Below are 18,278 nucleotides of genomic sequence, written 5' to 3'. Positions count from 1 at the left end.
GGACTTTTGAACTAAATACCACCGATTTTTCTCGAGTAATATTCAGAAGAATAGACTGTCCCTGTCGATATCTCGCAGTATGGAAAAGCCATTTGATAAACTTTGCGAAATCGTATAGTAATAGCGTAAATGTAACGAGTTTTTGATGGAGAATCGACGTATGGCTGATTCGTGTTTGCTTCGCGAAATTCAACAATAATAATTGCTGAATTCATTAATTCCGTTCGGGTAGCCTTCGTTACTAAATATTTGAATAAAACGGAATACTCCAAGGTACGATAGGTGAACGTGAACAGATCGAAAATAGCAGGGAAGCGATCCAATCAGCCAGGGAGAAAAAGAAAAATGAGAGAGCGCTTGTTACTTCCGGATGGAAGACATTGCTCGAGTGATCTGAAAGTGCACTTTACGGATGTTTCAAGCAGGAAATTACCCTAGATATACGTTGGATCGATAGTGTATTAAGTCATTATAAGCAGTCGTCGTGAAGTTGGTACACGTGTGGAACTCTTTGGTTTCTTTCGATACCATGAAAAGTGCTTCGCATGTAGCGAAATTTTCATAGACGATGCGAAGCGTCCAATTCTCGACTCGCGTTTTCACGAAGAGGTTTTGCCAGGTCCGCTGTATGATTTACCAAATACTTGAGCCGCGTCAGCGAGCACCGTCTCTGCGGAAAGGGTAGCACATAGTTTAACCCGAGAGAACCTATCTCGAAACTTGACGTAACTTCTGATGAACCCGGGCTTAGAACGGTGGAGTGTGACCCTTGTACCTACCCCGGGCGGTTTGCCGCGATTGCTTCTGTTGACTACGAAATTGTTTCACGTTTCTGTGCGGAGGAGCTCAAAGAACAGCCGGCATCCGTCTTTTCTTGATCCGTCGATTCTCCCCAACGATGTGGCGGCGTGTCCCTCAGACCCTGAGACCGCCATTACGCTCCGTGCCGAAGTGTCGGCGGGACTTTCCGTGAATTTACGATCGACTACCTCATTGCTTAAGCAATTTCGAAAACAATTTTCCAACACGAAACGAATCGCCTTGAATACCTATCCGATCCTCGCAGTCGGTCATACCGGTCGATTTCGAATCGTAACAACTCGAAGCCGTCCTTCATGAAATGTGGACGGGTGCACAATTCGATATCACATACCGTGAATCCCCCTTGCGAACTGCGGAAGTGCACAAGTTTCACGTCAGATATGCAGTCAAACACACTCCGTATTTTTACAAACTTCCAAGGCGAATAATCGAGCAGATGGTGAAACCGTTAACGTCCCCGAGAGACCGCGGTCCAACCTTTCGAGAACTTTGATGATTTACTATTTACCCGAAACACTTGCCACTCGCGCCAACGAATACAAATTCAACGTAATTCAACGCGAATGCGGTATATCGTGTGTAAGTAAAACGGATATATACGATAGACGGCACGCGCGTTGCGATACCTAGTTGGGTGAGAAACTTTGCTGCCTGTATTACGCAACGGTCTAAGAATTCTTTGCAACCAGCCATTCGCTCTCCAGATCGCAAGATAAAACGAGACTGCGCAACGTTTCGATTCTTTCTTCTTGAGCGCCGCGCCGTTGTGGCGAAATCTGGGCTGCGTGGGATCGGATATTGTGACCGGAGGTAGACATCGCTTGGAAATTTCTCAATGGTCACACGGGTACCTCTATATTCTCTTTATCGCAGGCAGCGAAAGGCAGCGATGAGATCGGGCAACCCGCGGTGTCTCGATGAGCCCACCCAGAAACTGTCGCCTGCAGTTGACAGCGGTCAGCCTTTTCGGTCCCGATTCGAGCTGCTGCGCAACGGTAGATGACATAGGTCGCGACACGCGGATATACTTATCTCTCTATCACGCTTCCCTGACTTGCTTGCTGCTGTCGATGACATAATTTTTATAGAAATTCTACCAATGCGGGAAGAGGAAATGTTTTCGTCGAGGTGCCCCTCGCGATCGTTCGGATGACAGCTTTTTATTTGGCAAATATCAATCCGCGTGGCGTAAACCTCGTTTTCATTTTTCCGCTAGGAACTATAATATTGGATATTGAAAGGTGTATTTTATCGTATAGTCTTTTCCGTATTCATTCATTGTTTGTACAGTGAAGAAAACAGTCTGAGAAGAAAAGTATCCGTCTTTGAAGAAAATATGAATATTACAAACGTCGTACCGGTATTAGTTTAGGCCTGGAGTTTATTTTGAGCAAATTCACAAACTCGGTGCAAAATTTTACTCAGCTGAGGACTTGATAAAAGTTTGATTCATTAAAACGAACCCCTTTTGAGTTGTAACAAGATTTATGGCCGATCTACTGTCTTCGGAGCGCAAAAGTAATGAAATTCATTACGTCCTGCCGTTCGATATAACTGACAATGAGTCGAGAGAGGCGGTATATTATAGTGGAAAACCTACACGATAGTAGAGAAAGTGAGTAGCATTTATTACTCCGTGGGATTAATTTCAGAGCATTGTGGTCGGGACTTTTTACGGCGTGTATACTTCATTTTGATGTTCTCTACGGAGTCTTTTCTCTGGAATTTTTTTCTCCTTCTCTCATTTTGTGGCTCGTGATATGGCCAGTAACCCGATTCTACTGCGCTTTTCTTCCGCTCCTCGGGAAACTTACAAAGCATTGTACACAGCAGCGGATTCACTTCGACTATTGTGCAGCTTACGTACAGCGGGTAACGTGTGTGCAATGTTTTGACAAAAATTACTATATCATCGTTGCGGCGCGAAATGGCCGCGAGTATAATACTCGAGGCGAGGCGATTCGGTGACCAAGTAAAATCACTACGTCTACAAAAGACCGGGGCCATTCTGATCCTTGGATTAGTTCGAAGTAAACTTTATACTCTATCAAAACTCGATTTATAGATCATATCCGGTTATATATACCATCACCGTGTAATAATTCTGCCGTTACTTTCTTAAAGGCAACAAAATATGGAAGATGTATGGTTTTCTGATTCGGAGAGCTGTACTTTGCACCCTTGAGGGGGGTCGTGATCAATTCTGTTTTGTTATGTACCCGTAAAAAATATACCCTTCCGATTTGTCGCTGGATAAAACGAGGCTCAGATCTGGTGGAACGGATATTCGTCTTACTATTTTCGCCGGACAAGAGTGGAAACGGCGAATTCAACTTTCAGCGTGTCTACACGGCTTGCAATTTCGTCTGTTGCGCGGAGACGTCAGCGGCGTGAAAACTGGAACGAGTTTTGTCTATTTTCACGACCCGAGGTCAGCACATTGCAGGTGTAGTTATATTTTTATGTCCTCTTGTTGTGCATCACGTTCATGTTCATTCTCCTGTTTCTCTCGCAATATTTTTCCAACGTTCAAGCATTCCGCTCGACTTGACGTTCACTCAAACGAAGATAGTCTCGTTTTATACGTAAAATTCCATTCCATTTTCCGTACGCCTCGCCTCCTCTCGCGCTCTGCGCAGACAAGCTGCATGATGCGATTGATGTCGAACAATCGTGATAAACAATCGGATGTAATTCGGTGCGGTGAATTAATTTGATAATAAATTCCATGGGAATTCAATACGGCGATTATAGGTATTACGGCCCTCTATTTCAACGTCTTGAGTTTTATAGTTACGTCGTGTCCGAAGCACGTATTATATATTACTTGCAGAGTTAATGAGAGTTTGATCCCTCTTTCTTCACATCTATTCTTTCCCTCGAGTATATTTCGGATTAATAAAGTTTTCCCTGCACGTTCTCTCGCCTCTTCAATGAAATAGCTTGTTTACCGTTGCGATGACTCTAAAATGGCAATAAGTAATTAAAGAAATTTATGGACTGAAACTTTCCGGAGCCTCAACACTTATCGCTCTCTCTCCATTTCTCTCTGCAGGGTACTTAGAATTGAACGGCTTCTTGTTTCTTCGAAAGCAATTACATTACGTGATGCTAGAAGTTTGAATGAAGCGGACTGAGGTGGCTTCAACTTTATAAGACACAAGTTGAGCCGAGGGGCTAAGTGTCACGCTTGAACGTGTCACTCAGCAATGAACGCGAGCGCTCAATGTGACCTAAAACTTATACCTCGTACCTCTTTACCCTCCGTATATATATATGTGTGTGTGTATATATGTATACATAATATATATACCGTATACATACATAGGTGTTCTCGCCGGACAGTGTCCAAACATTAGTCTGGACCACTGAACGTGAACTTGAGATTTATCGATCATTGTGAAGATTGACATATCTAACACGATTTGTATCACTTGCGATCCGAGGCTCAAGTTCAACGCCATGGGATATCATCTGCGGGGTATAAGGGAACGGGAGTGAAAAACAAACATGAACGACCACTCGACAGGAGGTGGACAGAGACGGCGTGCATGAGGGGTACAGTCGGCGTGGTTGGCCCATAAATCAAAAAGAATTCCAAATATGTCGGGACCAAAAGGCGAGAAGCCATTAGAGTCACGTGATGCAACATAAATTTGCATTCGTTTAAAGGTAAAAGCCCGAAACCCGAGCCTTTTCCTCATAAGTCACAATCAAAAACGACTGAAACGTGCGAAATGCCAGTGCCGTGCCAAAGTGGTGCCTTCAAGACCGTTATTTGCACGCTTAGCGCATAAAACGAGCGTTAGCGGATATACTCGCAGGCGTATAAACCCCTGCTCTGTTCTGTTATTTCAACTTCTTTTTCACTTCCACAATTAGTTTACTTTTGGATCGATTCTCCTCTCGCCTGCGGGGCGGCACTTAATGTAATCCGTTCCCGACCGTTACACCGCCTCCGCGATAAGATTTGATTGATCTGTTTATTATTACAATATAATCAGCGTGAAGCTGTGTCACGGTTTTCGGGGTGAAAGAATAAATCAAACGTCGTTGAAGAACCGCCACGCGTAGGAGTGTAGGAGAAGAATTTTCCCCCTCGTTTTCTCTTTCTCTTTCTCTTTACCTTTCCCTTTCTTTTTCTCTTCATCTCTCGCTCACTCTCTTTCTCGCTGTCTCTCCGTCTCTCCCCCCTTCGGTGAATATTATTTGATTTCTGCTCCGAATTACGTTCTCTCCTCAGATCTTTCATGCGTAACGAATCGCAAGTGCTGCGGGGGCGTTGCGTGCCAGACGGATAAGGGATTCGTTCTCCACTGACCGGCCAAGGGCCTTTGTTCAAGTTCACCTCTTGCCCTCTGTAGATTGGAATTTATCGTTTAATCAAACGGCGTATAAATGCTTGCAATTAATTACGCGTCGTTAAAGTTTGTTTGAAAAAAGAAAAGATAAACGATTCGAGAACTGCGTTGGATCAATTTTTATTCATACCGTTTGTTCCTTTCCCTAAATTAACGTGTCATTAACACGTATTGGACTTTTGATCGGGGTTCATCGCTTGCCCGTGTTTCTTTCAGCTGTTTTTTTATGTGTATTTTTTTTAACAATCACTTGCCAACTATCCGTGGGTTTATCGACGAAGCGCAGGAGCTGTCATCCTTCTGCAGCAACTTTCGGGGGGGATGTAGCATTCATATATATGCGTATAAACGCTGGGGCGAAGCGTTCAGGGGTTCAGTTCGTGAGTTTTATAACCCCGGGACCATTTGGCTCGGTGCGGAGGATGTGATCGCGCAAGGATCACGGGGTGGTAATGATCCGCAGCCACGAAGCTTATCCCCAGGTGGTGGCAGTCCCGGGAGATCATCTTCGGCGTGGTTATGTTACGTTTGTCCTCGGCAGGCACGTCGAGGCCGCCTTTTATACAATAACACTTGACTCGGCGAGTTACCCTGTTTGTATAAAATATGAACGGAATTGAAATAGATTACGTAAAAAGCGTTTCATCATCCATTATTATTCCTAATCCGTGTTGGGGGTGAAGAGAGAGAGAGATGACTTGTAAATATAATGTTTATATGAGAGAATTTAATATGAGTTTAGGTTAGGGTCAAGTTTCCACGATTAATCACAGAATCCGAAAATCAAGGGAACAATTATTCTTTTCATACATCAATTAAACAAGTTGTCGTGCTTCGTTGATCCTTTGTGAAGGATTTTGTCCTTTCCAGTTTCGTTTACGGAGCACTCCATAGCTTGAACAAGATCGTTTCATCGTTGTTACAATTTGATCTTTGTTTCTTAAAATTCCATTGTTAAATTTTACTGAAAAGATTACCATGATTTATTAGGGTGTTAGAAAAGCGTGTGGATTCTTATTAAACGACGAAATATAATACCGAGGTACCAGATTTTCGCGGTCAAATATCGTTGAGAGAGAATTTAATAAAATGAACTAATTTCCTGTTGATTATTACAGGTAAAACGTTTTCTACGCAATTCTGATAACCGAATACGTCATTTTGAACGATCACTTCGCCTAGATTTTCCAGCTCCTACGAGCAACGGCAATTGTACACACGCGCAGGCAATTTTAGTTGAATTAGAAATGTTCGTAATGATGGATCGTTGCAACATGGTCTCCTTGACGAAGAGAAAATCTTGATATTCAACATCGGGAAACATACGTCTAACGAAATTATTACATATACACATATGTATACATAAGTATACTTGGTGTACTCCGGAATCTTGTTCGCTATCTTCCCAAACCTCAGGAAAGGCATGCTTATGAGATCTCGGAATGAATTCAAAGAGCGCATTCTGAAGTCTGCGGCTTTGAAAAAGCCCTGCGCTCAAAGGTGAAGAGAAAAGCGAGTTGATCCGTGCATTTCGCAAAGACCGCAAGTGCAACGCACGCGGTAATACTCGGGCAACCAGTTCGTCGGATGGTTCGGAGTTCGGGAATGCGTGTGCCTCCGGCGCTCCTTCTGGTGGCTGCTGATAAGCCGAACCGCCCTTTTCGCCTGTCGCGCGAAGGTCCGTGGGAAACATTTCACACAAGAATTTCCGGGATTATAATCGTTTCGCGGACTCAGCGCGACTCGGTTCCACCCCATTTGATAACCTGCAGGACCCAATCCCCCTATCCTCCCTCAGGTTCCTCGGGATAACCGGCCTTTATCTTTATCTCTCTTACAGACGTCGTACCTGTGCATGCATTGAAATTATAATCGTAAAAATGAAACGATGTAATTGCGTGTCACGCACCCCCTTCACCCCCTGTAACCGTACGTGCCATGTATCCACAGGCATACAGATCGAGCTCGGAAAGTATTATTTTGTTGGTTCGTTGGTCCCCTCCGAATACTTCGGGAGAAACCGTTGCTGACCCGGGGATATAACGGCGAGGTTTTTTAATCGGTTATCTCTTCGCCCCTTGGGACGATCGTTTCGTGTCGAAACTTGGCCCCGCCTCGTTCGTTTCGAGTCCGTTCGGTCGTTAGGGACACACGCGTTGTCCGTCCGTCCGTCCGATCGCATCCCACTGTGAATGCCGCCGAGTTGTCCGCCCAGAGATCGAACCCGGCCAATTGTTATTCACCTACCCTCTGACGACAGCCGTGCTCCACGGTTTTCATTTGTTTCCCGCAGCGGTGAAAGGGTTGAAACCCAGGGACTTGCAAAAGAGAAAGATGGAAGCCGGAGAGAGAAAGGGAGAACGGAAACGCCCAAAGTCGGCATTACGACTGCGAATCTGGGCTACGAAATTTCACGGGATTGCTTAGTGATGGTCTGCTTAGGACTGCGTTTGAATTGATTTGCAATATTCGTTTGACCGGGGAAACTCGAACTAAAAGTTACACTGATAAAATAAACGTCACTCGGTACTTTGTAAAGTTACTTATTACCTATGTCGAGTTATCGCCCACCGCGAAAAAATTGAGTAAAAATAAAATAAACCAATGAGGTATCCCCTGAAAGGACTTGCAATATATCTACGGGGATTTCGCGTAAGTTTTTATAAAGCTTCTTCACCAAAAGTGTCTATTCGCTAACTTTCAGTCTGGTTTTTTTTTTATAAGATTAAACGCTTTCGATTTGGAATCGCCTTCTTGACACGTGCCGCAGTTATACACCGATTGAGATTTTTACACCAAGTTCACTGTTTAAATCACACCGTCAATAGCGACTTGGTTTTATCAAAAGTTATTCAAATCTGTTAAGAAACTTGACTAATAGCTAATTTTATTTTCGGGTCCTATGTTTTAAAGTAATAATAAAAACGAGCGGTTGTAGCTGACTTGGAGAAAAATAGTGCTTCTAAAGCTCTGGAATAAGGGTAGAATTTCTAATCGACATTTAAGTGTGACCCTCTCCGAGATAAAAATTCACGGGAAATATATTTTTCAGTGTCCAAGCTCTCGTTAAACCGCAATTGCGGTTACCGCTTTAAAGTGTTCCGAATGTTGAAGAAATATTCAACCGACCACGCGAAGTTAATAATATTTCTACGAAATGTGAATAGCAATGATATATACCTATACGTATTGTTTCCTTACTATTTGCTGAAAACATGCATAATCCAGTCTTCTAGTCCAGGAAATACAACCGTGTTACGTAACCCCGTGTCGCGATGTTATATGAAACGAAATTGAAATTTCGTCGTGCAAACGTCGGTGTGACAGAAGTTATTAAAAGGGAGAAAATAAAAAACCATAAAAAATTAATCGAGTACCTAACCCAAAAATTGTTGGACGAATCCGGTTCCTCCCTATAACCAGGAGTGGCCATCGTCACCCTAAAATGGGGAGGAACGAAGCGCAGAAAGTCCGCAATAATCAATTCGCATACGTCGTTAGCCAAGCTGGAATGCTCGAAAGCTCGGAAACTCGGCATATGTAAACCGTACAGCAGGGACAGCTGCTGTTTTTTCACGTAATTTAAATACCGCGGGAATTGTGTGTACGCCATTATATTCGCACGGATAGTTTGAAAGTCTGGCGTGGAATTAACAGACCGCTGTTGGGTAATGTTGACATAAGTTTGGATACGCGACCGTTACACCTGCACTGCTATAACAGGTCGTTATACCTGCGTATTCGACTATATCTATGTAGGTACCTACTTTGCTACTTCGAACGAACTCTTATACTTTTTCAGTGATGCTAACTCTGCCGCGAAGAGTCGTTAAGCTTTGAATTTGTCCTTTAGCAGCTGCTGTAGATAAATTATTTTCCGTACAGTTTACGTCGTGTATTTATTACCACGAAGAAAGTAAGTATAACGTATGAAAAATGTCATATGTCCTACGTTGTATGCCTTGGTATATATCGTGAAAGTTTCTACGTGGCGAACAATCAGCAACTGCAGGTACTTTCGTTGCGCGTAATGCACTAGAGTGATGCGTTCTCTTGAATAGAATTGTCTCGTTACACTTTGTGGCGAAGGATATAGAAATTCAGGTGGCTAAAGATTGCTAGCAGTTCAGTTGCGACAATTTCCAAAAGGCCTGCGGAACACCGTCTCGGTTTTTTTTTTTTTTTTTTTTTCTTGCGACGAGTGATGATAAATAACCGGAATTACTAACGGCGCTCCAGTCGGGCAATTAAAGCAGCGATAAATTATTCAAGTCAACGCGTGAAAAATCGCGCCGAGTTTGCGATCCATGGTGTGTATGTGTGTGTGTATGGGTTTGTATGGACACATATACATGCTCGTGCCTACCTGGCATCGGCAAAAGGGCAAAGCCCATTCGTTAGTTGGGGGTACCCTATATATATATATACGAAAAGGAGAGAGTGAGAGAGAGAGAGAGAGAGGTATGAGATGGGTACGCGATACCTGCTCCGGGGAAAGCGCCTATAATCAATGTAGAGAAGAAGAGAGAGGAGAAAAAGGATTTATCCCCGCAGTGCTTAGCGCAACTCGGCCGATTCTGCGAAACGATTTTTCAGATCAGGGTTTTCGTTATTATTCTGCATTTCATTCCCCATATCCCGGAACAAATGGTAATCCGAGCAATCAATGCAGCCCGCTTGTTCCGAAAAGAAAATTTATCCATCCGTTTCCTCATGCGTCTGAATTAGCTGCTGTCGCTGAATCGCGCGGGTGTGATTCTCGATGCAATTTTCCGCAGGATGCTTGAACCTACGGTATTACATCCCTTTATTCTCGGTACGAGTTTCCTGATGTTAACGAATCCGGTTTATAATTTGCACTCAGATATAATTGTGCGAAGGAACAGCGTTACCGTGTTTCATCGCGGAAATTCTCGCTCGTCAAATAACCGCCTCGGTGTTTCGATTGTGCGGAAATACGTATACGCGTTTTTTGATTTAATTTTTTTATTTTTGATTATTAACAACGATCACAGTCGACGATTCAATTTCAACTTCAGACGACTGTACGTATTCGGCGGTCGGCGTTAACGGCTCCATCCATCAGAGCGTACCGACCGCCGCAGAATCTCTGCTACATGCGCGACAGTCCGGATCTGATAGGCGAAATAGCGAATTCACCGCTCGCCATTCCAACAACTCACGGCTCGTCAATCCCTCCTATCTAAATCCAAACTCGACCAACGCGTGTACTACGCTCTCCGCGCTGTCGGGAAACAAACCGTGCCTGGGCGTGCAGGACTAACCTGCGTGTATCAATTTGGTGGATTTCACCCCGCCACTGAGGGAATGTCGAAATAATACAACGCGCGCACAAAGGGAACGCCCCGAGAGCGAGCGAGTCGGCTGTGGTGTAAAAAGTCTACGAAATCTTGAGCCCTTGTTAGATCCAGGAAAACACGTCTGCGAAGGCAGAGTGTTCCGCCCACCCTTCCTGGGAAACAACTTTTTAGTCCCGTCGCTGAAGAGTGCGGACACTTCTTGGCTCGTTTCGATGCTTCGCGGTACCAGCTATACGCCTGCAACTGAAGCGAGGATGGGGGTTAAGTTTCGGGAAAAAAATTAGCTGGGGGAACGGAAACTGAGCGTGTACGGTGGGAGGGAGTGTAAATAGTAGGATCTCAATTTCGTTGGGACTGGAGAAATTTTGTTACTTTAAAGTTGGTTAACTGTCGTTTGTTTTTCACGCGTTACAATTTTGTATATCTCGCGGTGAAAGTTTTTACCCCGAGTAAACGTTTTCCGATTCGTTGTTAATTGCTATGATCGCAAGATGAGGAAGGGATGCTGATTACCTGCATAGCTGATGAATTCTTTTATATCGTCGGACAGAATTGAGGGTTTCGCGACTGCAATCAGACGCCAATGGTACTATTTTTCTTTGGTTCCAATTTCGACCCATGCTTTCTGAAATGCCTACGTCAACGTGCACGCGTGAAATTAGATTGTTGCCACTTGTGTCGTTGAATTATAGGAGATTCTTCGTGGATTCAAGGCCCGAAGGCGGTGTGACTCGTGGTTCTCGCGGACAAAAGCCCTTCCCTAGAAATCTCTTAGGTAGGATGAGCCTCAAGAATTTGCCCCGGGATACGCGATACTGTCATGCGATGGCTTCTGGGCTTCCCGAACGATTGTATGGAGCTATTTCTGGGAAAACTGCGAATATAACACGCCAAGGGTCGGTAGAAAGGAAGATGAGAAGAGTACAAGTGATATTGATTGATTGAAACGGAGCGGTCGTCGGAAGCTGATCAAAGTGAACAAAATAACTCGAACTTGAATGGCACGGGATTATTTTGGAAAAAAGCTATCTCTGTACAACGTTCTTATCAATATTGATGGGCCACTTGTCGAGTAGGTAAATTGAAATCGTTAGCGATAGTCAAGCTGCATTAACCATCCGCTTATCTGCTTCACTCGGACTCCCCGTGGCGTTGAGAAGTCAACCGTTTGAAAATCAGAGCTTACGTAGGTATAGCTCCGAGTTCGATAAACGACAGTCAACGGCACTACGTGTATACGTACGATAAATACCTATATGCCAGATAGGTTATACGCGGATTCTCTTCACGTTCCGAAGCTTAGAAACTTGGAGAGTTCACCTCCCTCGCCACCTTCCTCACCTTTTTGAAGTAGAATTGTTGATCATTTACGGTGTACACAATGTTACAACGACGCTGCGAAACGACGAGCGTCTGTCAAGTCTGGTTCTGTAACTAGCTCTCTCGGTGAAAGGGTATGTTAAAAGTAATTACAAGGACCAAAAGATTTTATTCCCAACGACGACGCTTTGACTTTGACTGTGTTATTACCCCGATTCCGAAACGTGAGCGTCTGTGTGGAGTGGCGAATCTTCGCTGGATTATACTTGAAAAGACGAGTCAACCGCGCCGCGAGAAAATTGCACTGGTAAAAAATATTCTTCCGCAGACCATGTTCAGCCTTTTATCAATTCTTCAAAGGAAACCCCTTCCAAGATATACGTATAATACCGGGCACCCCGAAAGGAGGATAAGAACCTACGCGTAGCGTAGCTGCTTTGAATGACCGTTGGTTACTTTTATGGGTAAAAAGAGAACCCTTTCATAGCGATTTAGTGAGCAACAACAAAGGAGATCCCCGTGCGATATGTCTCCGCCTAATTAGATTTTGCTGTCAGCGTTTGTCAAAGCATTGCTCTGTAAGGAATTTTATTTTATCCGAATTTTTTACCGGACAAAGAATTATTTATCGTCGTATTTAACGAAGGGATGCTTAATGGGCGTATCAGAAGCGATCCTAAGGCGAATTCCTTGAAAGACAAAAGCGATTTAAATTAAACTCGGCAATTTCCGACTGGTTTTACGTTTTTGTTCTCTCTCTCTTTCTTTATTCCCGTTTTTATCCATTTTTTTTTACTCCTCCTTATTTTCCCCATTGCAGAGCCTTCGTATAATTCCTTCGTTCCTTCACTCCCCGCAGTCTCATCAATCCCCTTGGTCTTTCATTACGACGAGCTACAATGCCAGAAGTTCCTCCGTTTGCCCATAGAAACCCTGAAAATTGTGCGAATTATCAAATTCTTGGCATCTCGAGGAGAAGAAAAGTTGCTCATGCCACAACAGAGCGCAAACGTAGATGAACTGATAATATTTTAACCGATAAGTTACCACAAGAATGCTTTTTTTTTATTTTTTTAAATAAAATCATCAAATTGATCGGTCAATATTTTTACACGAAATATTGCTTGAAGTGAAAATGCCACTCTACCAGAGAAAAAAAATCTGCCTTTTAAAATACTATTTTTAAAATACGTGTATGATTATACATAAATATGGTTTAAAATAGCTTTTAAATTGAGTAGACGATACCAATTCGATTCCGCTTATAAATTTGCGACGGATGTTGGGTTGTTTTTCTGAAAACATGAAACGTAGGTAAAGCTACAAACTGAAGTATAGCAAGGAGTTTAATTAGATGAAAATTGATTTTGAAAGGGTCCAGACTACAATTAACAGTTCAATAATAACTTGCATAAAATCTACTTTTACAAAAATCTTACACAGACCTGCGCATTAAGTATTTTTTCAGTATTTCCAATGCTGCGCGCGGAGCTTGGTTTTATACATATTGCCGTATCACGGCTTTGAGCGAAAAATGCGCTCACAAAATCGTTTGCGGGACAGCATTGTATCGTTGGCAATAAAAATTCCACGGAAACCTTCCATACAGCAACTACATCCCTTACGGGACTTACGAATTTGTCATTCCCGACGGCCACGGATGCTACATCAATACTCGACTTGGTATATAAGCATTTATAGGGCTTGCACGGCGAGCTTCCGTCGGGCTTCAATGGGTTGAGCTTGATCGTGGCCCGTCTTCTCTCCGCCGACAAATTACATACAACAATGGATTTTGCCTCCCTTGACCCTTGATCCGCCAGTGATAGTAAGCAGACGTCATGTCGTTGTGTCGCTCGTCTGTGGGAAACTTGGGAAATGTTCTACGACACCAGAAGACTATATCTATACTACTCACGAAACTTCAATGGATATAAATCGCAGGGGATTAATTGAATTCATTTGGTATCATTAGATCAAGAAAATGCCGCGTAAGGATTGGTTTCTCATTTTCCAGAGTGTTCAAGGATCTTGGAGATATTTTTCTTTGAATCCTGAAATCCTTGCAAAAATTAAATTTGTTCGTGAATATCTAGTAGTCGCTGAACAAAAAAAAAAAAAATTAGCAAATCGTGAAAAGAAAAATAAAAGGAACACATTTAATAATTCCGATGCTTTCGGTTAGTAGAGTCTTAGAGTTTTTTGAAGTACCTACAGTTGACGATTGAATTCAAACAAGTTATTATCGTAAGCTCGTTGAAGGTTTTTTTTTTTTTTTTTTAAACCTCTTAAAGTCTGCTGAATATGTCAAAGAATGTCATTTGTACAAGACAAATCATGAGAAACGAATACCTTGGTGCTGAGAAAATTGTGATGTTTGATGCGTTAATACTATCGGAAAGTTCTTGAATCACCAGAAACGACGCGCAGAAGAACAATCGAAAAACCTCGTGCCATCCATGAACCGACGGTTCAAGATTGAAACTTGTGCCTAATTATTGCACAACTGACGCCAAGATCAGAGATAATTAATTAATATCGTCATACTTCGCGACAAGCACTACGGCGCGGCGCTGCAGGCGTGGGTGAGTTCAAAAGGAACGATACTATACACGACGCGTCCCTATCATCTGCGACGCCGAGTTAATCACGAAGCACCGGTGCACGTGCGCGTCTGCCGATGACAGTTAGTGTTCATAAACACACGTGTAGCAGTATAGCCAAGGAACGAGAGGAGAACGCGGGTGTGGGGTCGACGATCTGGACCACATCGTTCTCTCCGCGTAGGCTTTGATATTGGCGCCAGATGTCGCCTGAAAATTAGCAGCACCCTGCCAAAGATTTCCCGCGAGTCCCCCTAAATTCTCCGTCAGGGTTCTTCGCATTCGGAACTTGAGCGAGTTCAGCGCTACGTTGGGTACTTCACTCGCAACAATATCGAATAAACCGACCCTCTTTATTTTCCAGGTGTATATATAATTAAAACTTTTGGTACGGCGAATGCGGTAGTTTTCAATTTCAGTTTCAAATTCAATATTATTATCTTGGATTATGATATTATGATGAAAGTATACCAGCCGTTTTGAAACGTCAATATTTAGTATCTCGATTCATTGACAGCTTACAGACGGTAAGCAAGTCTTGAAGCTTGAGTTAATTGGAGAGAACGGTTTCGACAGAAACAGGAATCTTCGAAGCACAGGGTGTGATCCTCGTGCCTGATAACGCAGATTAATATCGGGTGAACATCGGCGTATCGAGTTATTACTTACAAGTAATTAAAAGTTATAACTACGCCTCCCGGTCGAGCGCTCTAATCAAGGTTCAGCCGGGAGTGGAAGTTAGTTCTTGTTGTTAGCCGAACGCACTACAGGCTCCTTCCTCGCTCTCGCCTTAGCTCCTTTGTCAGTCAACGTTCTCTCTGAGACGAGGCGGTGTAGCTGCAGCCCCTTGGTATCCGGTATCCTTTTTCCGGGTAATGTTACCCTTTCATTACCTCTCATAATATCCTTCGCCGACCTATCGTCGATGTGTGTATAGCTCTACTATTTCTTGCAGCGAATGAAAGGAGCTGCAGAGTGTAAAAATGGCCGTAGCTCTTACTACTCCAAGCCATTAGTAGGGGGAGTGCATGCACCCCATTGAACCCGGCTAGTTTATACACTAACCTCGGTTAAAGTTCATGCGAAATAATTTCTCGGCTGAAAAATGGCCGGCGGTAAAGAAACGTTGCATACCTACGTATACCTTTGCACACCGGTATAAATGAATGACTTATCCAAGCGCGTGCTCGGTGTTGCGCGGAAATAAGGCAACACTTCCGGCACATTGACTCGAAATACCATACGCAGCGCGAAGGGTGCGAAACGTCAGGGGGGTACGGTGACCAGGACAGAGAAAAGAGAGGAGAGGAGAGGAGAGGGTAGGATAGGACGTTACGTAGTACGTGCCTTGTTTAACAAAAACTGCCAGCATGGCATGTGGTATGCGCCTATACACTGCAGTCACGTGGCTGTGCACTCACCGGCAGCACGTGACTTTTGGATATCATTCAATTCTCCATTAGTATAACGTTTATGTATATGCGGTGTTCCACCTGCGTTGCGTATTACAGCGGGAATACCCGATTTCCCACAATTCCTTGGTATGATTATTAGGTAGTGAAAATACATTATTTTATCTCTCTCGTATACGAAAATTTTGTATTTTATTTACGGTGAAAAGAAGTGGAAATATTTCTGGATTAAGTCTTTACGGATTTACCAGCTGCGGATTTGATTTTTCAGTAACGTTATTGATGTACCGAAGGGTTCAAGTATTTCATCCGTTTTCCAAGCTGTCGATAATAATCTCGTTTTCTATTTTATTTGCAGGCTTGGCCATAGTTTCATGCTCAAGGCGACTCTCTGCTCGTTTCAAATGTAAGTATATGTTTAAAAGTAATTGAATGAAATAAGTATAGGAATAACAATTTTACACTGATATGATATAACACAGAACGAGCTGCAGTAAATTGTTACTACTTTGGATGGTTCGATAAGATTAAAGCATGGACGAATGTGCATGACCGTTGTAATCCCTTTTTAAAAATCACAGTGCGTGATATCAGTTCTAGGTAATAACTGGTCGCTGCAGGGGCAACACGTTATTAATAATCGTAATGACAAATCTTTATGCCCCGTGCGCTCGAACGAAAATCCCTTTTGCATGTTACCGCGTCTAAATAATGGCCTGTTGAGACTATCAAGTTATCGACTCAAGCTCTAATAACATTTCACGCAGGTCGAACCAGCGAACACGGCGAAACAAACCCATGACAGAAATCCATTTATTGTTATTTTCATCATGTTTTATACGCAGAGAAAGCAGAGACTCGACCTTTTTGCTCTTGTTAATCTTGTTGCGGCAGTTACAGTAATTATGATTACAAAGAATGAAGAAATTCGGACCAAACCCGACTGATAATAGCCTCTTACACCTGCGCGGTACACAGAGATATACGCATGCACAGAAATCTGACGGGGGTAACGCCTCATCTCAGGCATATTATTCCTACTGACAAACACAATTTTTCCAACCCTCGATAAAGCTCAGCAAAGGATATCCAGCGCGGGGAACGAGAGATCAAGGACTTGAAGCCAGGTAACCCGACGCCGAGGCACGAAATTGCGAAAAGTTAATAACTCTTGCACTGGGATATACGATGAGGTCGAGTCTTGGCTACAGGGAAAAGTTTTGTAATAACAGACGATGGGACTGGAACTGGAGAGGGGGGAATTTTCGAGCAAATATACCCTCCAGCTTGGTGCCACACTCGTGCACCCATACTGCCCTTTTCCTCGCCAGTTTGCACACGGCATAGGTGAACACGTTGTATGTAACACTGTCTTGGGGCAGTGGTATGTATTTTCGATCAGCCTTACGAGTGTGTCACTGCTTTTGTAAACGGGAGCTTCAACGTCACGAGTTACTGCCCAAACGGCTAACTCGCGCAGAGCGTCAAATTAGCTTCTCGACAAAGAAGCCCGTGGCGAACAGAAGCAAGAATTTTCTTTTTCGTCGAGGGGATTTCTTTCGTTCGAAATTTATTCAAGACAAAATACGGTTCGTGTGACATGGTAATTTCGTGCCTCTGTATAAAACACAGCTAAGTAGACAAAGCGAGAGGAATGAACCCTCCGAGCTTCAGGTGGGAACTTACGTCGGAGGAGGAGGGTGCTTTCCCTCTCAAGCCCTCTTATCCTCGAATTGTGTTGTGTTTCGGATGCGGGATTAACGGGAGTGTAGCCGGAAACCTCCGGGCTTGTCCTCTATTTTGTTGTCCGACGAGAGAGAAGCGCGGTATAAACTGGAAATCTTGGGCTATCCTCGCACGAAACCTTTTCTCGCTCGCGTTACTTGGCATCGAATTACCAGGCCGGTAACGTGGCGAAAAATTCTTTCGGACCACTTAGTCTTTATCAGTTCGCCCGACGGGAAAATTGTGGTGAGAGAATAATTACCTGATTTTCGAAGAAATGATTGAACATGTTATATATAGAACGAAGGATGACAAAAACAAAGTTCTTGATCAAACTGTGTAAGTCGTCGAGGCGAGAGTTTAATCTCTCGGGAGGGTTGAAAAAGTCTAATGGTTAGATGAAGGAAAAGTGAAACCGGTTCCAGAAAAACGAGAGTTGGCGTTGCGCTTTTTCTTTTTTTTATCTTTTTATTTTTATTCTTTTCGGGCGTTCATAAAGTCGAGTGTAGGCACTACTTACCTCTGAGCCAAGAATCCCATAAGCCTGAGAGCCTCCATTTCCCTGTACCAGGCAACTGGCAAAAGCTGTTTTCTTCTACCCGAAGAAAATAATAACGTAACAATGTGGTGGGTCTAGTCCCATAGGCGGTTATTCACGGGTCAGCGCAGACCCGTTGACTCGCGGTCAAGATACGGGTATAACCCTTTTTAACC

The 18,278-nt window shown here is 43.5% G+C and overlaps 1 protein-coding gene across 1 annotated transcript in view; it reads left to right on the top strand.

The window, feature by feature from the left end:
* LOC124299919 (cadherin-87A) overlaps positions 1-18,278 on the top strand; it is a 163,944-nt gene that overhangs the window by 41,187 nt on the left and 104,479 nt on the right. Inside the window, exon 2 of the mRNA XM_046753364.1 lies at positions 16,198-16,245. Coding sequence (XP_046609320.1) covers positions 16,198-16,245 — 48 coding nt within the window. The remainder of the gene's footprint in view (positions 1-16,197; positions 16,246-18,278) is intronic.

The sequence above is a fragment of the Neodiprion virginianus genome, chromosome 3 (assembly GCF_021901495.1).
Source record: "Neodiprion virginianus isolate iyNeoVirg1 chromosome 3, iyNeoVirg1.1, whole genome shotgun sequence".
NCBI lineage: Eukaryota > Metazoa > Arthropoda > Insecta > Hymenoptera > Diprionidae > Neodiprion > Neodiprion virginianus.
The sequence above is the reverse complement of the archived record's forward strand: the minus strand, read 5'-3'. Positions and strand labels throughout refer to the sequence as shown.